The sequence below is a fragment of the Sycon ciliatum genome, chromosome 8, assembly GCF_964019385.1.
Source record: "Sycon ciliatum chromosome 8, ocSycCili1.1, whole genome shotgun sequence".
Taxonomy (NCBI): domain Eukaryota; kingdom Metazoa; phylum Porifera; class Calcarea; order Leucosolenida; family Sycettidae; genus Sycon; species Sycon ciliatum.
The window spans coordinates 12823309-12846884 of record NC_088650.1 but is presented as its reverse complement, the minus strand read 5'-3'; the positions used below and the strand labels follow the sequence as shown (position 1 = coordinate 12846884).

General features: G+C 49.5%; 5 protein-coding genes across 5 annotated transcripts; 3 read left to right on the top strand and 2 right to left on the bottom strand.

Moving 5' to 3' along the window:
- Positions 1 to 500: 500 nt before the first annotated feature.
- LOC135823561 (uncharacterized family 31 glucosidase ORF2-like) lies at positions 501 to 2480 on the bottom strand. Its single transcript, XM_065336404.1, has one exon. The coding sequence runs from the start codon at positions 2478 to 2480 to the stop codon at positions 501 to 503; it is 1980 nt and encodes a 659-aa protein (XP_065192476.1).
- A 541-nt stretch (positions 2481 to 3021) lies between these two features.
- Positions 3022 to 5409, top strand: LOC135823503 (uncharacterized family 31 glucosidase ORF2-like). The gene has a single exon (XM_065336346.1). The coding sequence runs from the start codon at positions 3022 to 3024 to the stop codon at positions 5125 to 5127; it is 2106 nt and encodes a 701-aa protein (XP_065192418.1). The 3' UTR covers positions 5128 to 5409.
- A 2267-nt stretch (positions 5410 to 7676) lies between these two features.
- On the top strand, positions 7677 to 10210 carry LOC135823502 (uncharacterized). Its single transcript, XM_065336345.1, has 2 exons — positions 7677 to 7943; positions 9029 to 10210. The coding sequence occupies exons 1-2, from the start codon at positions 7814 to 7816 to the stop codon at positions 9766 to 9768; spliced, it is 870 nt and encodes a 289-aa protein (XP_065192417.1). The 5' UTR covers positions 7677 to 7813; the 3' UTR covers positions 9769 to 10210.
- Positions 10211 to 12587: 2377 nt separating this feature from the next.
- On the bottom strand, positions 12588 to 13843 carry LOC135823501 (transgelin-3-like). The gene has a single exon (XM_065336344.1). It carries the CDS (start codon positions 13635 to 13637, stop codon positions 12993 to 12995), a length of 645 nt encoding a protein of 214 aa, XP_065192416.1. The 5' UTR covers positions 13638 to 13843; the 3' UTR covers positions 12588 to 12992.
- Positions 13844 to 14885: 1042 nt separating this feature from the next.
- On the top strand, positions 14886 to 23405 carry LOC135823500 (uncharacterized). Its single transcript, XM_065336343.1, has 10 exons — positions 14886 to 17764; positions 18804 to 18995; positions 19346 to 19637; positions 20046 to 20168; positions 20267 to 20332; positions 20981 to 21075; positions 21537 to 21709; positions 22212 to 22247; positions 22567 to 22679; positions 22944 to 23405. Exons 1-10 carry the CDS (start codon positions 16565 to 16567, stop codon positions 22970 to 22972), a joined length of 2319 nt encoding a protein of 772 aa, XP_065192415.1. The 5' UTR covers positions 14886 to 16564; the 3' UTR covers positions 22973 to 23405.
- The last annotated feature ends 171 nt before the right edge of the window (positions 23406 to 23576 follow it).

Below are 23576 nucleotides of genomic sequence, written 5' to 3'. Positions count from 1 at the left end.
GCTCACAGTGGTGTAACCTAGGGTCCGGACTGATTACCAGATAGTCCCACTGCTGAACCTGGTCTTTTCAATGCCATACACCTATCTAGTCACTTCTCATTGCAGAACTTTGCTGTTTCCTTCAGGAATAGGTTGTTTTACTTCAAAGTACAAACATACTCTTGCACAATGCCTCCGTATTGCCGGTAGCCCCGTGGGCCCCTTTGATGCGGTCTATGGGCATTAGAGAGTGGAATCATTGTTAATACAGTTCTCTCTCTGGCTGGGGATGCTATAGAGTCACTAATACAGAAAAGCCGCGTGACAATATCGCTCGCTGCAGATATCAGGTCACTGAACTGTATGCGCCTTGAGAAATGTGGATAAGCAGATGGTACTTGTACAGGGTCTCTGGACCTTCTGGTATTCGTATGAAGCTACATGTAGGTGTCCCTTGAATGAAGTATGTTGAAAACTGAGAACATAAAACTCCTTTTAAAAGTGACTTCAGTGCACGGGATTCAAGGATCAATAGGATGTGGCCATGCCGCTCCATCAACACGCTTGAACAGCGGAAAGTTCTCCAGTGGAGCAGCAATGGTTTCGTTAGATCCACCGGCATACGTCACATTGGTGAAGTAGTGCTGCCATTTTGATCCAGTCGGAAAGTAGACAGTGCGGTTACGTGCCTGGTACGTGTAGACTGGTGCGGCCATCAAACTTGCACCAAACATGTACTGATCCTCTATTGTCCAGGTGTTCATGTCTGCTGGGAAATCATACCACAATGGTCGCTGTACGGGAAGACCAGTTTTGTTCACTTGTTGCATAGCATCCATGACGTACGGGCGCCAAGATGTCCTGAGTTTGATGACTTGTATGACCAAATCATAACTGGCATTGCTCAGCAGCCATGGTTCAGTGGGTCTGGCACCGTGTTGTCGGAATAACGGGCAAGTGGCACCATACTGAAACCAACGTACAATCAGCTCGTTGAACTCGGCGTCCTTGGGATTACCTCCCGAATAGCCACCAATATCAGTTGTCCACCAGGCAATGCCTGACAGCTGAATGTTGAGACCGGACACAATAGATTTCTGCAGAACGTCAAACTGTGAGTGTGTGTCTCCACTCCACACTGCACCACCGTACCTCTGCTGCCCTGCCCAGCCGGAGCGCAGCAGCATCAACGGCTGCTGCTTCTCGGCGACTTGTCCATCGTGGAATGTGCGAGAGTGGAAGAACGGAAACGTCATACCGACTTTCTCGGCGTAGCCCACTTTGTAACGGGCGCCTACGGGGCTACCGTCCGCCGTCTGTGGTTCTGATCCATCCAGCCAGAATACGTGAATCCCATATTTCATGTACCCTTGCTGTATACGACTCCAAACATATTCCCTTGCTGCCGCCTGTGAAGGGTCGTACAGTATACACGGCGTAGGGCAGATACTGTTGGGCCAGTCAATGGCGACTCCCTGGGTTCCGTTCTGCACGCCATAGCCGGAGGAGTTGATCGCCGCAAAGCTGCTGCTTTTGCTCATGGTCTGCGGCCACACGGACACCATGATACGCATGCTGTACGTTCCCTGTATAGTGTCCACCATGGACTGGGGATCTGGCCAGGCGTGCGGGTCGAACGTCCAGTCTCCCATGTACTGCCAGTGCTGGTAATCGATGACGATGATGTCCACGGGGATCTCACGCTCGTGAAACTCTTTTGCCGCGGCAAGCAGATCGGCCTGGCTGGCGTACCTGTTCTTGCTGTGCCAGTAGCCGGCTGCCCACTCTGGCAGAACGGGAGCATGACCCGATGCATCCACGTAGTGTGAGCTGATGTCTGCATTGCACTGTGCGCCTGTAGACCCCTCCGATGCCACCGTCACGAAATAGTCAATTTGAGCTGCAGCAAACGCTGTCCAGATTGTGGCACTATCATCGAACGAAACATTTCCATAGCCTGGCATATTCCACAGCAACCCATAGTCCAGGCAGTTATCAGCTGCCTTGGCTGATGGTGTTATTCCTGCAATGAATGGTAAACACACCTGACCGCCTTGGCTGTAGCGGTACTCCGTGCACTGTTCAAAATCGTACGTCAAACCCTTGCGATTTATCTGGCCAGATTTGTGTTCTCCGAACCCAAAGATCCTTTCGTGTGGTGTCGAGTCGAACGCTTGCCTCACCATGAACAACTCGGAAGAGACCGTGGAGGGCTTTGACACTCTGGAAATCTCATTCAGAACGACTTTCCCATCGCTGATTCGCGTGAACTCCACCACACCGTCGAAAGCAACATCGGCCTGGAGGTTTCCATTCTTCACCATGCCAAGACTACCATCGACTCCCTCGGAGCTGTTGTTGCAGCTCCAACTCTTTACTATGTTCCATGAGGAGTGCGAGTGACTCTCAGCTGGCTTGATGAGCGCTGATGGTATGTCAACAAGCTCCGCACCTCTGGAGAGAGGCAAGATGACCCTCAGGGAATCCTCGCCCCATGCCATCACTGTAACCGTTGCTGGCCGCACAACAGAACGCCCTGCAGGATCCAGCATATTCATTTCAAAGTGAAATTGACATTCCGGCATCGCATCCTGGTCATCGCTCGCCTGGCAAATCAACAATCCACCACAAAAGACAAGGGCGAGATCGAGAACAACACGTACCGTTCGTGTCATTGTTATCGTCCTGAGGGATAACAAGAACCTCTAGCCGTCTTCTTTAAACCTGCGGACAGGAGCTAACATGTAATTACTTGAGCATAGATACATCACAAATTCACAATCAATGAATATTACTGTTTTTACTTTATACTAGGTGATAACGACACCTTTGTTGATGTTCCTGCCGAGCTCAGCTCAATCTTCGCCTAGGTAACTGTCAACCTCGTTCATGCTGAAGCGGAATCACGTGAGACAGCTTCAACGTGCTGACCGTAGTAAAAAGTTGCTATTTTGGCGAAGACATTTTTAGGCTGAGAAGGGCAAGTGGAGATCCATTTTCTGTTTGGCACCATTGGTGGTGGGTTATTGGACGACTCCGACAATGGCTGGGACGACCCTGCTCCTCGTGTGGACTCTGGGATGCGCTCTGACGCTGATCCAGGCGCAGGACTGCCAGTTCGGCCTTCCGATGAATGACGGGCCGGGCATTGCGGCGGTGATGACCGTCAGTGCGTGGGGCAAAGACTCTCTGCGCGTCACCCTGCCCCTATCCAGTGGATCGGCACTGGACGACATTCCATCAGCGCTGATCAAGCCGCCGGCCGTTTCGGTGAACGGAGCCAGCGGCACTTGGAGCTGTCGGAACGGGTCGAATCCCGCTGGAAACGGAGCAAACTGGCTCGGGTCAGTGAAAAACGGGAACATACAGTCCGACGTGCAAGCTGACGGTACTGTGACGATCACACGAGTGAGCGATGGAAAGGTGGTGCTGAAGGAGACATCGCGAACAACCGCCACTGCCCAGGTGTCTCCGGATCTGGTGGCACTGAAGCAGGTCTTCAGTTCAACGGACGAGGAAATGATATTTGGATTTGGCGAGCACAAGAATGGGCAGCTAAACCAGAAAGGTTTGACGTACGATTTTGAACAGTGCACAGAGTACCGCTATAGCCAAGGCGGTCAGGTGTGTTTACCATTCATTGCAGGAATAACACCATCAACTAAGGCAGCTGATAACTGCTTGAACTATGGGTTGCTGTGGAATATGCCAGGCTATGGAAATGTTTCGTTTGACAGCGCAGCCACTACTTGGACAGCGTTTGCTGCAGCCCAGCTGGACTATTTCGTGACAGTGGCATCGGAGGGGTCTACAGGTGCACAGTGCAATGCAGACATCAGCTCACACTACGTGGATGCATCGGGTCATGCTCCCGTTCTACCCGAGTGGGCAGCCGGCTACTGGCACAGCAAGAACCGGTACGCCAGCCAGGCCGATCTGCTGGCCGCGGCCAAAGAGTTTCACGATCGCGAGATCCCTGTGGACATCATCGTCATCGACTGGCAACACTGGACGTACATGGGCGACTGGACGTTCGACCCGCACGCCTGGCCAGATCCCCAATCCATGGTGGACACTATACAGGGAACGTACGGCATGCATATCATGGTGTCCGTGTGGCCGTTCAGCATGATCAAGAGCACCAGTTTCCAAGCGATCAACTCGTCCGGCTTTGGAGTGCAGAACGGCACCAAGGGAGACAGCATGTACTGGCCTGAGGGGATCTGCAGAGGTCCGTGCTATCTCTATGATCCAACTCAGCCTGAGGCACGGGAGTACGTGTGGAGTCGTGTCAAGCAGGGATACCTCAAGTACGGAATACACGTCTTCTGGCTGGATGCCTCGGAACCCGAGACTACCAACGGAAGTCCACCCGGATCCCATTATAAAGCGGGCTATGCGGAGAAAGTGGGCATGACTTTTCCGTACTTTCATTCGCAGACAATCCATGATGGACAAGTCGCTGAGAAGCAGGAGCCGCTGATGCTGCTGCGCTCCGGCTGGGCAGGACAGCAGAGGTACGGTGGTGCAGTGTGGAGTGGAGACACACACTCACAGTTTGAAGTTCTGCAGAAATCTATCGTGTCCGGTCTCAACATTCAGCTGTCCGGCATTGCCTGGTGGACAACTGATATTGGTGGCTACTCGGGAGGTAATCCCAAGGACGCCGAGTTCAACGAACTAATTGTACGTTGGTTCCAGTATGGTGCCACCTGCCCATTATTCCGACAACACGGTGCCAGACCCACTGAACCATGGCTGCTGAGCAATGCCAGTTATGACCTAGTCATTCAAGTCATCAAACTCAGGACATCTTGGCGCCCGTACGTCATGGATGCCATGCAACAAGTGAACAAAACTGGTCTTCCCGTACAGCGACCACTGTGGTATGATTTCCCAGCAGACATGAACACCTGGACAATAGAGGATCAGTACATGTTTGGTGCGAGTCTGATGGCCGCACCAGTCTACACGTACCAGGCACGTAACCGCACTGTGTACTTTCCGACTGGTTCAAAGTGGCAGCACTACTTCACCAATGTCACCTATGCCGGTGGATCTAACGAAACCATTGCTGCTCCACTGGAGAACTTTCCACTGTTCAAGCGTGTTGATGGAGCGGCATGGCCAAATGCCATTGAACCCTAGCAGAATATCCATTTTTAACAGAAGATCAAAATCTTCTGCTCCTTGCTTGTGATAGAGTAGTGTATGAGTAACTGGAGATTTGTGTCTAAGGAGCTTTGGCATGAATTTGTTGGCACGTCCTTCAGTAAGTTTTTCTTTCGCTCGCGCCACGCGAATCCTGTTGCTACTTCGACTCTGCGTACTAATTTTTGCTTGCTCAAATCGGTTAATTTTCAAACCATGCAACCACCAAGCTTTGCAAGATGGCTGAAGAATCACCTACAAGTAGGGTATCTCCGATCACCGACCCATGCATTTGAAAGAGTGTGTGAACCCAGCTTGTTGGATAAAAACTCAGCTGATCAGGGGCAATTGCCATCGAGCACTGAGGACCGCTGGAAGCAGTGTTTGATTGGTCCGGTAGTGTACAATGTCATGCAGCATGGCCTTTTATACTCTGTGTATGATATGGCGGGTACACATACCCTCCACCGTAGTTGAAACACGTGTTGGAGGCCACCAAGTAGTTAGTTCGGTGATAACCTGACCAACCGGACCGGTTCCGGCGGGCCTGATGATTACTGGAAAGCTCCATGGCGCCCTGGAACTCCTTACCCTGCCAGTACTGGATATAAGTAGACGCCAGTAGCCGGCTGTACAGCTAGGGTACAGAACATCCTCATGACACTACAGTAAAGTCTAGGAAACATGGTGAAATGGGGCTTACCACCAGCGCACAAAAGTTAATTAAAAGTCGTTTTTAAAAACAATAATAATTATTCTCGAACTCGTCCACTCATAATGAGTATCACTATCAGCGCATTTACAAGAGAACGGGAGAGTTTGCAAGCGTGCAACTACAATGCACCTGATTCTCATGCACTCCGCTTGGAATATTCCAAGCGGAGTGCATGAGAATTCAAAAAGCACCGATCCCGAGTCTGTCCCTCATTGCCCGGTAAATTAGTTACGAGTACTAGTACTGGGAGTCTTGATGTGCGCTGTGCCTTGTCCGTTGTAATAAGGTGGTGACTTTTCCACGGTTCCTAGATCCTGTCACATGCATGATTTTTAATCGTTGCAACACGATTTTGTTCATTGGATTCAGGAAGGTTCTGGATCATGGAAGGATATACATGTATATGTAGGAAAGCGACGAAGGGTAGGCTCAGTTCCTTCCCGACCAACCTTTACTCGCATTGTTCATGAATCATGATGCCAGTCAATGCTTACATGTATGGTGTATGCAATACCCACGCTGAATGTACAGCTGGACTGGGTTCAGCTGCCACCTTGTGGTGTGATTCTGGTGACCGCGAAAAGGCGGGTCGGGGTCTTGGCACACTGCACTCGACAGTGCTGCATGCTGTTGTGTGTTGTGGTTCTGCCTTTGAATTCCTAAAAACAAATCCAGACAGACTACATTTTTGTAGTAACGCACAGAGCTGTCCACCTGATCAGATGTGTGATACCAGGAGTACAATAATGAGTACTCTTGGTGATGCAGCCTTACTGGTTCTGGTCTGGGGTCTGCCAGTACAATGGGAAATGCAGGTCATGTAGTTCAGTACCTTTTACCTTTTACTTTTAGAACTTTTCAATAGAAGGTGGAGTATTTTTTGTCATAATGATCGACTTGTCTGACGTTGTGTGCGTTGTGGGGTGCTCAGGCAATGCTGGTTGTGCATAAATGATTGGCAATGGCCTGTACCTGGTCCGTGGCGTACAGCCTGTTCCCAGCTCTGTACGGAATGTCTCTACCGCGCTGCCGATACTACCATTTTCGGAACGGCAAAAGCACACTACAGTCATTGTCACTATAAAATGAATCATGTAGTTATGTAGTTATGTACATGTATACAGTGCTGGCAACTGTAGGTCTACCATGGTTTTACATGACACTTGACAGGCTACATGATGACGACCTACATGTACGTGCTCGGCGTTTAGTTCTGAACTGTGTATGCAGCTGTACACCTAGTAGTAGTACCTGGTAGATCTACACTGGGTGAGAGGTGAAGCCTGTAGTGTAGACTGACCGCATCTCACACTGCGAAGTCACCGTCACCGCGAAGTGCGGTCGTCGGCCTTTGCGGTGTTTTCCTGCTTTCTGACTGTAGATTTTGAGAGTTTGACCTTGCGTACACCATGTACAGGATTGTTGTCCATGTGGGTAGATTCTAGAGGAGTTCCCGCACAAGACTACAGCCATGTAGATCACCAAGCTAGGTCAAGGAGATGCTGAGGCAGTGCAGCATCGAGTGATTTGCTGACAGTTCGTCAGACCTGACACGCACAAGATCTCTGGCGGGCTGGTTTTGATGCTGTCAGCGTCTTCTGTTGGAAAGTGACGTCTGAAAGACTTCGTTCGTTTCGTACTGCAATCGCCTGGCAGGTGCGCGTTGGTCCCGTCACAGACTTATAGTTATACTAGTCACGAGTCTACTGCCACCGTGTGGGTCTCATCCTACTCCTGCATGCTAGCTAAACGTAGACCAGCGAATGTTCGGTGTGAGTAATGCTCTGAACGTTTTGTTCTTTGTTTGTTCGTGTGCACATATACATGCTAGGCAGAGCGGCGCAGATCAGTGCGGTCGTATTTCCCCAAAGTAAAAACATATTCCTGCAGAGATCAAAGAGCTTGAGCCACTGCTCGGAGTGTCACGAGCAACAGCAGCAGTTTTCTGCTTTATCGTTTAGAAACGCCATGGACTGGAACAAAGCAGTGGCCGTGGCGGACTTAGAGCCAGGCGATCACATCTATGTTTATCTCAACCAGCTAACACGAGCACAGCCGATTGCTGATCAGGAAGTAACAGCGCAAGCATCTCACCACGGTAAGTATGACTTTGCACACGTAGTTTGATTTGCCACTGTACTGTAGTGCTGTACACATGTACTGCATGACTTGTACTCGATACATGTATGTAACTAATCTCTTTGTTGACCTACCTCGAACCGCGGTCCGTTGTCCGTGCACGCGTGGACCTTGTTATCGCTATGCATGATTTTTAAATAGCCTTTTAGAATGGCCTGAATCCTGGCAGCAAGCTTTTTCTCGTATAATCTTGTATAGAGGCCCGGTTCCAGTAATAGCAAATCCACTCTACATGTAGTCTTGGTTATTTACTTCATTGTCATTGATGCATGCATGCGTACGTGTACAGCATGGCAACAGATAACTGGGGGGGGGGGGGGGGGCACCACTGCCCATAGGGCCATACCCGAGTACATACATGTAGCTGCATGCATGTCCCCATAACTGCAGTTCTGGCCAGGGAAATCCAACGTCATGAAAAGTAGCGCTGCCTTTGAACAGTGTGTATACTGTATACTGCTAAAGCTGCACAGCGCCCAGCACCATTTTTGTTCATGATGTTGGATTTCACTGGCCTGAACTACACGTACATGCATATGAGCAGTACTGAATCTACTGAGTGCCCCCCCCCCCCTCCCCCCCCCCCCCTCCAATGTACATAATCTGATTGCACACCCTCTCTTCGCGCAGTCAGGTGAGCATGGGGGGGGGGGGGGGAGATTTCTCCCATGAACCTCATGCAAACAGTAAAAGCATCCTTTTCCATGTTCATGTTCGTCAAACACAACCCTCCCCCCTGTCAATTATGACGGACAAACAAGCAGGAAAGAGCAGGGATAAATTGATGGTAGGGACTGCAAGTACAAACAAGGTGGCTGTGACAGTGGGGCAGATCAAAGTCAGCCCCACAGACCGTCTCCGCTTCATTACAAGACCTACGCACTGTAGAAGAGAGAGAGAGAGAGAGAGAGAGAGAGAGAGAGAGAGAGAGAGAGAGAGAGAGAGAGAGAGAGAGAGAGAGAGAGAGAGAGAGAGAGAGAGAGAGAGAATGCATGTGCTTGTCTCATGCGCATTGTCTCCGCCTGTTTTCTGTTATGAATGCAGGCATATTCGTAGGCAACGACGAGGTAGTGCATTTCTGCGGGCCCAGTACAAGAGTGTCAAGCCTCAGTGAGGCCCCTACAGATGACACGGCCACAAACAAGACTACCAGATCACATGTACAAGATGCGACAGAGTCGCCGACTAAAGCACCAGTGGAAAGCCTGAGCTTTGAGAGCTCTCTGGTGCGCAAATGTACCGTATCTAGATTCATTGCGTTCGGAAGCGCCGACGATGCTGCTCCGTCCACTGACGCCAAGGTCAAGAGGTACCGATACGGAGTGAAGAAGGTCGAGGCAAACTATCTGTCCAGCTTTGGAACCTGCACCACGTTAGTCCGGCAGAAACCCGACCAGATAGTGCAGGTGGCAACATTTTACTCCGAACACCCGCGCGACTTTGGCGACTATGAGACAGCACGGAACAGCGAGCATTTTGCCCTGTTCTGCTCCACCTGCGATGTGGAAATCGACGAGACGAGTCACCTGGCAACGCCGCCGTCACTCATGGTGCCGCTATTGCCGGATGGCGTACTGAGCGCCAGCCCGGCAGCTCTGATGCCCAACACAACGAAAGGGAAGATAGCGGCAGCCGCGACGGCCACGTGCGGCCTGGTCGCCGCGGGAACCATGTGGGGCGTCACGCCGGCCGTGCTGCTCGGCGGAGCCGTGTATGCATCCGCCAAATATGTCACCGGGCGCAAGAACGAGAAGGAGCAGCTGACCCAGAAGAAGACGGAATGATGAGCCACAGTCGCCTGCGATACCCAGACATGTTCAGCCGAGTATTGGTGATGGTTGTTGTGATGCTCTGGCCTCCTGCTATATCTGCACAATCCTACCCAGCTTCAACTAAGGGACCACAATCCACTGTCTTACCAGTGAACACACACACACTGTACAATGTACACGGTGCTCGTCAACTCAAGATGGCTTGTTTTTAGGAAGTCGGTGAACTCGAACTATGGTTTTCGACGGGACCGTTTCCGCTTGTACTACCGAAGTATTCCCCTACTTTCATATGATCTCCACCACGAGATCCAACCTCAATTCTTTTTTTGTCAATTCTTGGTCAATTGTCAATTCGCTTACTTGTACAATATGGAAGGCTTTGACGCATAGAGATCGCTTTTCAAAATATATTACAAAAATATGATTTGTTCTTCCAACGTATTGGCAAAGACTACTCTTACAAGGTGCTTTGAAAATGTGCCCGTCATCAGCTGCGCTGGCCAGTTTAGTCCATTCAGAAATAGAAAAGCCAGAGCCACACATGACTGTACATGTAACTTCGAGTCTTGTAGGCTCAAGACCTGATTCTTGAAACACAGTGTCTATGCACATCGTCTATCCAGCACCAAAATTAATCGTCTACTGACTGAGGTTACGTTTGGTTGGTCACATTCCCAAATGGGAATCACTTGGAATCACTCGGAATCATTCTCGCCCGTTTGGTTGGTCAAAAAGGTGCGTTAGGTTGGTCCCATTCCAGAATGGGAGTCGCTGAGAATGATTCTTTTTGGAGGATGATCATTCCACCTCACATGCTGGAATGAGCATTCTCATTCCGGAATCAAAAATGATAATGGCTGCCACGAGCCAAACAATGTAGCATCAGGTTCAAGTGCCTCAAATCATGCACTCAGAAGTTCCTTGACTCTCTCAAGGAAACTAGAGTCAGGTAAAATAGAAGAGAGACGCCTTTCCACAACGACATCATGGAGTCAAGTGATTCCTAGTTGATTCTGGCGCGTTTGTTTGGTCAGGTGATTCTTACCCATTCCCATTCCAGAATGGTTGTCATTTACATTCTGAAAATGCCCAACCAAACGCAACCTGATCACTACGGCGTAGACCTTGCGACGTATGACACACATAATCATAATGTCATGGATCCGTATGATGATTGATACTGGTACTTTAAGTTATAGTCAGTGTGCCTTCACACTGCACTTAAGTATAAAGATCTACTGAGCAATGGTAGAATCTGCATGGCAGCACAGTGCCGTCTTGAACTCTACTCACAGTCAGGAAATAATGCCAGCTTTGTACCATGCACACTGAATCAAATATTTATTTGGAATGCACTGGTTTCGACTAACTGCTTGCATTGTCCCGTGGTAACCTACTGAAAACCTGGCTAGCCTGTATTGGTCTTGAAACGCGGTGTCCTAGATCCTACCTTCCCAGCGTACAGGAATGTAGATCAAGTTTATACTGTGTTGTGTTGATGGAATAATATGCATCAATCGCCTGGTATCTAGTATGACATTCTGGAATTTCTGCTCATTCGGCATACCGGTACATGTACTGTACACCATGGTACACGTTCAACGGGTTTTTACACAAGTCAGTGCAGTCTATTCATCTTATCGTTGAGTGTGGAAGATAAGAGATCCATTACACTTTACACTTTGTTCTACAAGTGGTTTTCTGTTTGGTACAATGCCCGACGGATTTCAGTCAGAACTGTGGTATGAAACTATGAATCCGTATGATGACTCATACGCAATGCTCCTGGTCTCGGAATCTACCCTCGTTATTCTGACATCGGTTACAACTTACTTTACTTAGTTACAAGACAAACCTAATTTTGTAGACAACGATCAAAAATCCCCCGAAGAAATGCATTTTAAATTTCCGTCCCACCGGTTCGATTCTGAATTTCACTCATTACAAGACAACGCAAAATGGCCATGGATTCTGCATGGATACTGTACAGTATTACCGGTATGAATGATGTAAATCATGTAATACAGCAGAAAACCGTGCATGTCCGGATAGAAGGTGAAACTCTTATACTGTAGCCTGGGACCCCAGACAAGTACAGTAACACCTTGCAGTTTGAAACTAGTATACTGTAAATATACAAATTTTCGGCAGCTATTTAATTTCGGCTATTCGGCACCGACCCAAAACGCCTAAATTAAAACGCCGATGAAATTTTTCACAGCATCTGTCGCACTACACCATGCCCTCTACCCCACGCCGAAAATAAATCGCTGCCGAAATGTCAAAAATCGTGAAGTGCCGAAATTTTGTAGCGCCGAAATTTTGTATATTTACAGTACATATAAGTTACACCAAGAGTCCATAAATAGGTAATGGACTCTTGGTATAACTGAGTTCTTGCTCTCAAAACTCACATGTAGTAGTTTCCGCCGAGTCTTGAGATGTTGTAATAAATAAATAAAATAAATAAAGTACAGTGCAGTGCATGACTGTACTGTACTAGTACTTAGCATGCCATCTGCAACCATACCAGAACGTTGACCAAACTGAACCAGAAGCCTGTCTGTTGCTGTCAATGCTAATTATTATGCCTCCAAGTGTGAATGTAGGTGTGAATGTAGTCATTAGTAAGTCACAACAGGAGTGTGCCACGACCCTGCATCACGTGCAAAATCGCTCCACACCAAAACAATACTGACAGCTGGACGGGCTGAGACGTCAGTGAGTCTGATCATGCATGTCTTCAAAAACAGTAATAATACTGACAGCAATACAATCATGAACATGTCCCCATGCATGGAGCACACACCCACCACAAAGGAAGCTGCGACTCCTGGTGAAGAGAAGTTATTTTTTGTTGCAAAGAATGTTGAAAATGGTAAGTATCACAAGGTGAATCCAAGCAGTCGAGCTGACTGTATCGATGAAACCAGTTTGACTCGGATCGCAATAAAACTCAGAGGCCTGGCCTAACAGAATATGGCGGAAACTTTTGGAGAAAAAAAAGCCAAGAAAAATAATAAAAGGCATCAACGGATATCCCTGCTAGCTTGAGGGTATCAACGTCAAACAGCCCTGTACTGTGTTACAAACTAGTGCGGTCTAAATTCTTGTGAATCATGTTTTACAAACAAAACATGTATGAACATTGGTGGTCGTTTCGTCTTTGGAGTCCCGGGTTGAGATCAATGGCATACGACCAGGTGTGTGCTGGATGCAAAGCTTTGCGTAGAGCTTCAATCTGCAATGTGCCGCGATGTTCCTGGTGCACGCATACCGGCTTGGGAGGCATGGCCGTGCGAGCCAGATATCTGCTTGGAGACAATGCTTGCAGATTGCTGGCGCACTTCCTCCTCCGTGAAGCCACGGACGTTCTCCGTGGCATACTGGCCCGGCCCCGTGTAGGTTGGCTCAAAGTGAAGGCTCTTGCTCAGCAATCCAAATGAGTGCAGGCTGTTGACGACGTTCACCATCTGGGCACGAGATCCCTCGTACAGATCAGCGGACTGGAACAGGTCGTTCACCTTCATTCCCAAGGACTCGGCTCCTTTCAGAAATCGCCCCAAGTTGTCCATGTGCTTCGCCGCCGCCATCGATGGGATCTTACTTTTGCTGTGCTCAATCTTGAGTGCGGACTCGCCTCTGTGTGCACGAATGGCATTTATCAGCTTCAGCAGGCGCACGCCGTCCATCAGCGCATCGTGAATGTCACTGGCCTTCGTTCCGGGAATGGCCTCCGCATCGGCGTCACCGGACAGCACTGCGTTTATCCATGACACAATGTAGCCGGTGATGCCTTCAGCTTCCAGCTCGTCCATCTTCGCTTCCATCTTCTTTTGGATGTCGGCAGCAATGCCAGATTTTGACGCCCTGTAAGCCATAGCGAACGTCCTGGTGGAAATGAACTGCGATGGAGAAGTGCAAGAGCTACAGAACGGCAAAATTCCTCAGCTAGTTTCCTTCTTTAACTGTTAGCACAGCGAAGCTCAGACTCAGAGGTAAACGACTGCGTGATCAAAAATTCTGCTTGATTCCCACACAGCCGGTCGGTGGTAGAGTTACGGGAAGTAGCGAGTGGCTGAAACATTTTGTGTGTGTGTGTGTGTGCGTGTAGCACACCTGATCGATACGATACAGTGAGTACTTGTGCCTATACTAGTTGAGGGTCGGTCTCCGAGGTCGAGTGCGCGGACCGACACACAACTCGTGTCTGTCCTGAAGCCCCCGGCACAGAACTAGTCACTTCACCCAGATCATGACATGATCATTGATCAGCATCCGCAAGACTGTGTAGCTAGGCGCGGCAGACGTAGATCTACTGAGTGAGAGTCCGTAGTGCACGATACGCGCGTGACCCCGTACACGCGTAAAACCATGTCGAGAACAATGACAACATCCGTTTCAAGAACTCGTCTGGTATGTTGGACCTAGCTTATCAACAAGATTTTAGTTGTATTTGCGTGGCTGGAGCTCAGGTGTGAACCGGTGGCAAGGCCTGCTGTCTGACTGAAGAAGTGTTCTGTGTAGATCTACTCGGGCGGACTGCAAGTCGACTGAGTCTGTGCATGCTACATAACTCATACACAAATAGGAGATCCCCCAGATAGGCGTTAGCCTTTGGGTAATCCTGAAATAAAGATTATAATTATTATAACTCGCTAGCTCAGTCCACACGTAGATCTACGTCACACGGGGCCTGCTACGTAGACTCTACTACTACAGTGGTCCCTCTATAATCCGGCACCATTTGTGCCACGAAAATCTGCTGGATTAGGGAGGGTGCTGGATTAACAAATCTGATTTACTGCTGCAATGTGCATGAAGAGGACATTTTGGCTACTGAAAATTGTGCTGGTTTATCGAGGGTGCTGGATTATAAAGTGCCGGATTAGAGAGGGACGACTGTACTACTAGTACTAGTAATCATGGTATTAAAACAGGGAGTCGTAAAATACCATAATTATGGTATTTTACGACTCCCTGGTAATACTTACAAAACTATACATAAAGTGTTATCTACGCGTAGCTAGCTCCGCACCCTTTGGCTTTGTGAAACAAAAATTAATATTGAGGGGTAGCTGGTCTCCCACCTGAGAATCTTGCTCTTTGGTTGAATAAAGAAGCGATGGCCTGGAGGTACCTGTGCTCCTGCAGTGTATCGTTTGCCTGTCTGATTCAGTGAATTGTATTATGCCATTTATGGTGTACATGATTGTGCAATGTTTCCAAACAAGCATAATCATTCTAGGATTTCCACGCAGCTTTCAAGTGACCGTTTCAACCGATCAGTTTTCTATTTGCATGGAGATTTCACCGACAATGCGACATAGGTTATAGACAGCGTAGTGTAAAGACTGGAACAGAAGTAGATCTACGAGTGGTGCACCGGTGCCGGTGGCGTGTTCACCGTTCTGGTCCTGATCATTCCCAGTGGATTGTACTGAAGCGGAGCCTGAGATTTAAAAATTAGTATGCAGTGACTTTTACGTTGTTATTGTCACCTCGGCGGTGCATTCGCTGACGCTGGTCGCGTGCGAGCTCTTAGTAATAGCAGCTATGATGACATCGGAGTGCAGATACGGTGTGGAGATGGGAGTTGGATCAACTCACGTAAGACCGAGCACATGCCATGGCACAACGCGTTGGGCTGCCCAAGGCAAGAGCCAGGAGATGAATCAGAAAAATGAAAATGACTGAACAAGTGCGCTGTCAAACTGACTTTCGTGAGATGTGTGTGTACGCGTGCCTCCGCGCCGGGACGTCAACTCACCGGAGAGCAACAACGCTGTGTAGGTAGAGTACCCCACACTCCACAGCATCTCTGTGCCGCAATGGACCCAACCTACGTAGACTCACTACAAATTACATAATGGACCCAGCCTACACAGTACGCTAGCTACGCTGCTGATTGTAACATGTGTAAAATACATGCATCACACTGTAAGCGCCCTGCGTGTAGAAGATTTCAGAAGTTCAGACAGGCAGTCTCTGTTTGCCTGGGTGAAGTGAGGGTGAGACAGAAGCCCCACACAGGGCCACAGGCTGACATCCCATGGATCCATGGAGTGGAGTCCCACATGTCACCTGGGAAAGCTGTCTGCACATGGCAGGTCTGTGGTGGCGTCCTGGTTGCCAGTCCAGCAGTAACCATTGGTAACAGTCAGCTGAGAGAAAGAGAGATGGACGCACTAGCTGTGCCTTCGCACACAGTCAAGTCGCAGTTTGTCCAAGCAACTGACAAGTCGTCACTGCCCGTGAAGCAGCGGTGAAGGCTGACAACAGCTTTCCTCTGACCAGGATTCCCACTGGGCTGTGGAGACACACAGCTGATTCATTGTTCGAATGTCGAGGCACCGACCGTAGCTTGGAGGCCACCTCGCAAACCCGCAACAACTGAGGCCGTTTTATAGTTGCGACAGTAAAGTTACTAATGCCGAAGACTTCTTTGGGGTTTCAGTAGTTGCACGGTTCACAAAGGAGTCCATCGTTCTCTGGCCTGAAGTTGTTGCTCTATAACGTGGCTCACGGTTCGGACGGGTAGATCCTGTGATGCAGACGGCTGAGGTTGGAGTAAACCATTGTCAGAAAACGGTTTACCGCTGATAGCGTGGCCCGAGTGGCACTTGCACTGCTTGATTGTGTTATCTCGGATTGCTGGACGTCAGCACCGAGGTCGCTCACCGGCTGGAGTAGTGGGTAGGTTTGAGCTACTCCTGCTTGCAAGATCTTGTGCCGAGAATCAGCGCTAGCTTGTCGGTGCAATTTTAAAGAATCGCTGTTTTCCCAGCTGCACTGCGGTGCTGCAGCCATGCAGCGGCAGAAGAGCAGGCACTCCAGTAACCGTGCAGTGAGCTTCCCGGACCAAGAGAACGCCAGTATGCTGCCCAGCATTGGCAGTGCTGGACCCGGTGCAGGCAGCAAGGACATGGACACGATGGGCCTGGCACCGGCCAGCAAGGCATCCACACCTCTCGCGCCGATCACACCGCGCTCCAAAAGCCTGGACAAGGTCACCATTGCATCGGCAGAGTCGCACGAGGAGGCCATCAAGCGTACGTTGGAGCTGATGAACGGCGGTGGTGCAAAGAGCACGCCGAAGTTGCAGTCACCGGTCGAGAATCGAGATCAGGATAGCTTTGCCATGCCGCACGTAGCTGCATCGAGAAAGGTGAGCAGCTCTTTCCTGCCCAGCCTGTCCGGCAGTAGCCAGTCGGCTCCGTACTACGCGGACGATTTCGAGTCGGAGTCGTCCGGTCGCAGCTCTCCGACCATGTCCGTACAGCAGCAGCAGCAGAGACGGCGCACGACACCACAGCTACCGCCGCCGCCGTCCCGGCAGCGTCCTGGCCCGGAGTTCTCGCGCACCGTCCTGGAGTGCACCGTACCGGAGATGTCCGAGAGCCAGACCAGCCTCGTCATGAGCAGTGAATCAGCGGCGGTGCGAACGCCTGCAGGCAACGCTACTGCCAAGGGTGCACAGCATGCAAGCCCACGTCAACACAAGCCGAAGAAACAGCCGGCGCCCTCCACCACTTCGCCTGGCTTAGCACTAACGGATAGCAGTCACCTCGACGTACAGTCTAGATCCCCAGTCGCCGTCATTTCCCCTCTGCAGAAAGCCAACCAAGCTGTGGGCGCTCGTAGCAATCAACCGGCGCTCGTAGAATCCTTGCAGCCAGTGTCACCGAGTGAGATGAGTCTAAGCATGGCGCACAGCCGTCCCTTCTCCATAATGAGCAGCAGCTTAAGCCAAGTGTCGAACACGGATGCCCTGCAGAAGGTCCTGCATGACATGAGCGACCTACTGGAAACCGTCTTGAACAACGAGAAGCTGCTTCTGGATATGCCCGGATCGCGTATCAGTGTCCGGGAACACAATGCCCTGCACGACATCACCGAGGCCCTGGTGGCCGTTCATGATCAGTTCACTGTCCGTATGAAGCAGATGCTCGAGGGAGGCATCGATGCCGGATTCATCGACCCCGACCTGCAGGCCGACATTTCTCAGGTGAGCGAAACTTGCATCCGCGTGCGTGCACACTTCGCGCTCACACCACCTGTTTTATGGTCTTGAAATGCAAGCATGGCGGTCATTGCGTTTCAGCCAGGTTCTATGAGCTACTGTCATAATCTCGTTGGCATGGCTTGGCGCGCTGCAACTTGTACTGGCACGTGCGCAATACCTAGTCGGTATGCAGAGCTTCCTTTCACAGGAAGTAGAGCAAGGTTAATTTTAAAATTGACTGAAGTGCTAAGTGATAGCCGCCAGCTCTAATAGAGGTGATAACACTAAGCGCGCATTGCTGGGACGTGGTGTGGAGCTCGAGAAATGGAGCAAAAAGCAATCCGCAGACAGTGAGAGGTCGTTATTCTACTATTGTAGTATTAGTCACGCGTACATATGGCATATATTGAGACGTTGCTGTTAGTCCTGGAGCTAGTTAACCCTGTCACGCCACTGGCACCAGTACAACCTTCAACTTCTCAATCTATGTTGTATGCATGTGTGGCTACTAGGCAGTAGTAGTACGTGTACATGTTCGTTGCTTCTTGCATCATTCCTAGCGCCTCGTGCCACGTCCCAGCAATGCGTACTTGCGTTATTGTTATCACCCCTGTTGGATCTGTCTGGTATCACCTCTAACACCTCAGCTTCCTAGGGCGTGCCGCACTTATGTGTGGACTGAACTGCGCAATTGCGCCACTTTTGCCCTATATAACACCTTTCATAAACCTGAATCATTCATTGTTTACTTGGCCTCCACTGATGAGCTCTGTTGCCTGAAGGAAGCAGCTGCCTGGGAGGGTTTGCTATATAAATATCTCGACGGAATTGTCCTTGCTGTGAGACTATGGTAGTTATGTGCAAGTGGAAGGGATTGGCTGAGAGCTCGCTGTGGGGTGGTGTGCAATTATTTTCTCAGATATTAAAGCATTTTGTCAAGAGTACTTTTACATTGAAGTTTCACTGTATTTATGTGTGTGTGTTCTGACTTGGTCTGGTTTAAGTTGACCGTTCTGTCTCTTGCCTTCTTGCTAATCCTCAGTTGCTGCTGGGTTATCTGAGCCTCACTGCACGCACTGTGCGCGCACAGTGCTCTGCAATGAAAGATCGCATCGCCAAGGAGACGAATGCACGCCAGGGACAGCTGGACGAGGTCAAGGAGGACTTTTTGGCAGAGAAGATCAAGTGGACAGCCGAGATGGGCAAGACCAGAGAAAATCTACAGGCACAAAAGGTGAACTTCCACCGTCTTTTGTTCACCATTCAGTGACGTATTCTAACTGATGATTGTCACGAGAACGTTCTTAGATCCCAAACACTGTTCCTTGATGCTGTGTGTAGATGCATGAATATTATAGGATGACAGCGCATTACATCTTACTACAAGTAATTGCGATTTTATCCTTTCTTTCTGCAGAACTCTCAGTTTGCCTTTGTTAGCTCAGTGACATCTACCCCTATGGAGTGGTTCACATCGGTGTCATGTCACTAGTGAATGCAATGTCACTAGTGTCACTAGTGACATTGCACTGTATTCATGTGCAATGTGTCTAACGAGTGATGTGTCCTTTGCCTGCCGTCCAGGACCTATTGGAGAAGCAACAGGAGATGCTGCAGAGCGTGGGCACCTCACTGCAGCTGGAGCGCCACCACCTGGAGGACGTGATCACGGAGCTACCGCCCGAAGTTCAACAGCAGGTCAAGGAAAGGGTCACGATGCACCAGCATCACCTCGGCAGCATGACAACGCTTGGCAGCAGCTCATCGCACGAGCTGCTAGCGGACGGCGAGCGACCGTTCCTGAACCGCAGCGTTGCCAGCCTGGCTACGGAGTCGCAAGTTGGCATCGGCACATCGCGACGAAGTTGTGTACCAGGTATGCTGAACTGGCCAACTGTAATCCTATTGTAGGACAAATGGGCTTTCTCTGCTTGAGCGTATTGTGCAATTGTGGTGACACAGGGAACTCATAGTGCTGATCTGTGATAATAATAATAGTTTACACCACACTTAGGTTTCTCCCTGGTTGTATTTGGATCCGGCTTTTGTATGGAGCCACATGCATTGGAAGCATTCGTATTCACGCTAGGGCACCACATTTATCGGGAGTGACTACACTGGGCCCTTGGTGATCGGGGGCACTGCTGGTAAAGTAAAAATCACACCAGCACACAACGAAAGGTGGAGCCAGAAGTAGTTGAATCTTGCATGAAATTGCTACTACCAAATGGCGTTTGACGCACTTTTAAGCCACGTTGTTCTGTTTGCATGCGTGTCCTTGAAGGTCGCACTGAGATGTTCGCCCTGCGAGAGCTGCAGGAGGAGAAGATGCGCCTGGAGAAGCTGCTGTGCCGCCATCAGATGGAGCTGAAGACACTGAAGGAGCAACACGACTGGGCTAAGTCAGGTGAGTCATGGTCGTGTCTACTCCTCACAGTCTTGCATGGAGTGGGTGCAGTTGTTTGGACGGTTGCTTATTGAAATAACTCTGCTTACTGTGTGTAGGGATGGCCGTCATGAATGAAACCAAGCGTGTTGCTGAGCATCAAGTGGACCTGGAAAGAAAGCAAGGTGAGTGAACAATGCGTCTTCATATACCCAGCCAGCTAGTGCCGAATGGCCAGGGCCGTGACACAGGTATTCCATGTGCTCAATATACTGTCTATCATAATGGATATGCTCGCTGATACAGTAGTCGGGCGCCGAAGAACGACCAGGCTAGAATCATTACCAAGTACAGCATACCAATGTATACACAGTGACTCAACTGTGCATAGACTGTAATACATGAAAATAAGAACGGTGTAGGCTAGGAGGCTGACCCCCCCCCCCCCCCCCCCCGTTCTTGGGCGACCGACAGCACTGTAGTGCAGAATGTGTTCACGGTACTCAAGGGGGGCATGCAGCCAGTGCGGAATGTGTTCACGGTACTCAAGGGGGGCATGCAGCCAGTGCGGAATGGTGCAGTGCATGCCAAAGCGTAGTGGTATCTGTGAGTGAGTGGCAGCGTTAGTTTGGTGGCACAATTCCATTCAGCTAGACAAGTCGGGAAGGTTTTCACAACACAAGCGTGCATACTGTATTTCAAACTTCCTCTTATTGCCGTGAAGTACAATTGATCCATCCCCTTTCTAATTTCCGGTCAACGCTAGATCTACATTATCTGATTATGTTTTGCGTGTACATAGACATGTATTTGCATTTGCTCTCGATCTGTAGCATTACGGACACAATCTGACCTGCAAGTGAAGCTGACAGCTTCTGAGGCCAATGCTCACCGCTTTGAAGAGATGTACTCGCTGGAGAAGAGAAAGGTGTGTGTGTGTGTGCGTCCGTGTGTGTGTGTGCGTCCGTGTGTGTGTGCACGTGTGCGTCCGTGTGTGTGTGTGTGTACATGCGTCTGTGTGTGTGATTGTGTCCGTGTGTGTATATGCACCCGTGTGTGTATGAGGGGGTGGGGTGTACAGTTAATTATGTGACGTGCTGTCTGTGAACTGCTCAGCTGTTTATTTGTTGGCTGCCTGAGATGAGATGCAAGCCCTTCTAGGAATACCATGAATGCTGTCGGCATGCTAGTCAATAATTGCACTGCCATGCTAGTGAAGTTTTTTTGTTATGGAAGATTCATACCCCAGTGCGTGTGTGTACGCGCACGTGTGTGTGTGTGCCCATGTGTGTTTGGGCGTGTGTGTTTGTGTGTGTATGTGTATGTGGTCGTGTGTGAATGTTTGTGTTGCTGCGCGTGTCCGCCTGCATGGATTCATTCTGCTTGCAGCAAGAAGAGCTCTCCGCTCACCTGGTACGTGCCTCAACAGAACTGGAAGAGGCACGCGGCGAGCTCAAGGTCAAGGCTCAGATGGCGCAGGAGCTGCAGTTGCTGCGGCAGCAACTCACTGAGCAAGCGACAGTGCAACAGCGACTTCGGACTCAACTGGGCAATTCTCAGCGGTACGTCTACAGTTTTAACCCACTAGAATAGGTGCATCTCAACACCTGCCTTAAAACTTGTAAGCCAACCTCTGAACAGGTCCTGTATACGACGTCATCGTGCATGGTTGTTCTCCTTACCTTAGGCTGGGTGTTATGTCATGCTGTTGGTCTTGGCATTAGTGGTCCTCTGGAACAGGTGGCAGCCTTTCATCCCAGTGCTACCCGGTCTTGCTTTACACAGGCGTCTTGTGTAGCCCAGGAAACTTCTACCTTATGATATGGAACCAGTCATCTGTTTCTGTATGCTTTCATGTGCTTTACACTCTGTGCAATATTTAATCAGTGCCTCGGGGTACTCATATTATCTCTCTCTCTCTCTCTCTCTCTCTCTCTCTGTCTCTCTCTCTCTCTGTCTCTCTCTCTCTCTCTCTCTCTCTCTCTCTCTCTCTCTCTCTCTCTCTCTCTCTCTCTCTCTCTCTCTCTCTCTCTCTCTCTCTCTCTCCGTATTCGTCTCTCACAGAGGTGCCCGAGAGATGCAAGAACGACTGAATCAAAGGTGGGACTTGAGGAACAATGATATTTTGCTTTTTCATATTGCTCGTACACACTCACCATAACCTGGGACCCCTGAACCGTATACGGTATCAACCGTGATGTGCATGGATGCTGCTTTGCCATGCCTTGGTTGGCGTGTGTGTGTGTGTGTGTGTGTGTGTGTGTGCATGTGTGCACATCTGTGTGTGCGTGCGTATGTTACATACCCATGATGGTCAGACCAGCGAAAGTTGCCCGTAACCGTGTGTCAAAGTACTTGAAGCCGGTGGTATGCTGCCACAATACAGTTTGTTCTTCTTTTGTCGTCCATCACCCTGCAGTGCCGCGCGGTGGGTCCGTTCCAAGAAGGACGAGGAGCGAGAGAGAATCGAGAAGAAATGGCAGAAGATCACGCGCGACGCCGTCCAGCTGAAGAGAGCCAGTGCATTTCAGAGTGAGTACTGTGTGAAGAAAACAGCTCGGTAAAAGCGTTTTTTTTCTGGATATGAAATCCGCCTCAGTATTTCTTTGCTTTGGAGAAAACGCACCGAATTGTATTAATTTTTTTAGGATGTACAATTATTAATATTTTATTATTACATGTACAATGTATGGTAGTATTCTTGTCCATTGAATCGAACTTGAGTGAAGACAGCAATAGTGTAGTGGCGCTAATGTGTGTGTGTGTTTTTGTGTGTTGCCTGTTTGCTTATTGCAGCCAATGGTGCGGCGGGAAAGCGGCGCTAATTCCTTCTGGTGGGATACGACACTTTGATATTCCGACTTCAGGGTGGAGTTCACCATTTCACCATTCCGCACCATGGATTCATCTATTTCTATTTCGCGAGTTCGAACCACATGGTTTATGACACTTGTAACTTGAAAAGGTCTCACATTCATCTAACCATTTTTTCTTGAGTTCGTACGATGATTTTTTATACTTGTAAGGTTTTTTCTGCTGCGAGAGACAGAGAGACCCACTTGAGCGTAACCTAGAGAATACTGTAAACGGCGCATTGCCGAAGAGCTTGAAGGGGATCATTGATTTTAGCATTTCGACACAATAACATTTGAGAACTTTTAAAATCATCTATATGCCTATGGTTAAATAATAATCAATCAAATAAAATGGATGATCATTTGCAGCTGGATACTTGCAATAGGTGCAATCTCTGCTCAACACTTCTTGTACCCGTCGATTCAATAGTGGCTCCTGGACTCGATGGTGTGCAATCACAAGCCACAAACAAGCGCACATCCATGCACATATTGCCCCCCCCCCCCCCCCCACACACACACACCCACGCTCTACACACAGGGCTGAACGGCACTCGAACACCAGAGCTACGGC

Coding starts and splice junctions, on each gene's coding strand:
- LOC135823500 (XM_065336343.1), top strand. CDS start 16,565: ATGCAGCGGCAGAAGAGCAGGCACTCCAGTAACCGTGCAGTGAGCTTC. Junction 21,710..22,211: donor CAACTGGGCAATTCTCAGCG/GTACGTCTACAG, acceptor CGTCTCTCACAG/AGGTGCCCGAGAGATGCAAG. Junction 22,248..22,566: donor CAAGAACGACTGAATCAAAG/GTGGGACTTGAG, acceptor ATCACCCTGCAG/TGCCGCGCGGTGGGTCCGTT.
- LOC135823561 (XM_065336404.1), bottom strand. CDS start 2,480: ATGGCATGGGGCGAGGATTCCCTGAGGGTCATCTTGCCTCTCTCCAGA.
- LOC135823502 (XM_065336345.1), top strand. CDS start 7,814: ATGGACTGGAACAAAGCAGTGGCCGTGGCGGACTTAGAGCCAGGCGAT. Junction 7,944..9,028: donor AGCGCAAGCATCTCACCACG/GTAAGTATGACT, acceptor TTATGAATGCAG/GCATATTCGTAGGCAACGAC.
- LOC135823501 (XM_065336344.1), bottom strand. CDS start 13,637: ATGGCTTACAGGGCGTCAAAATCTGGCATTGCTGCCGACATCCAAAAG.
- LOC135823503 (XM_065336346.1), top strand. CDS start 3,022: ATGGCTGGGACGACCCTGCTCCTCGTGTGGACTCTGGGATGCGCTCTG.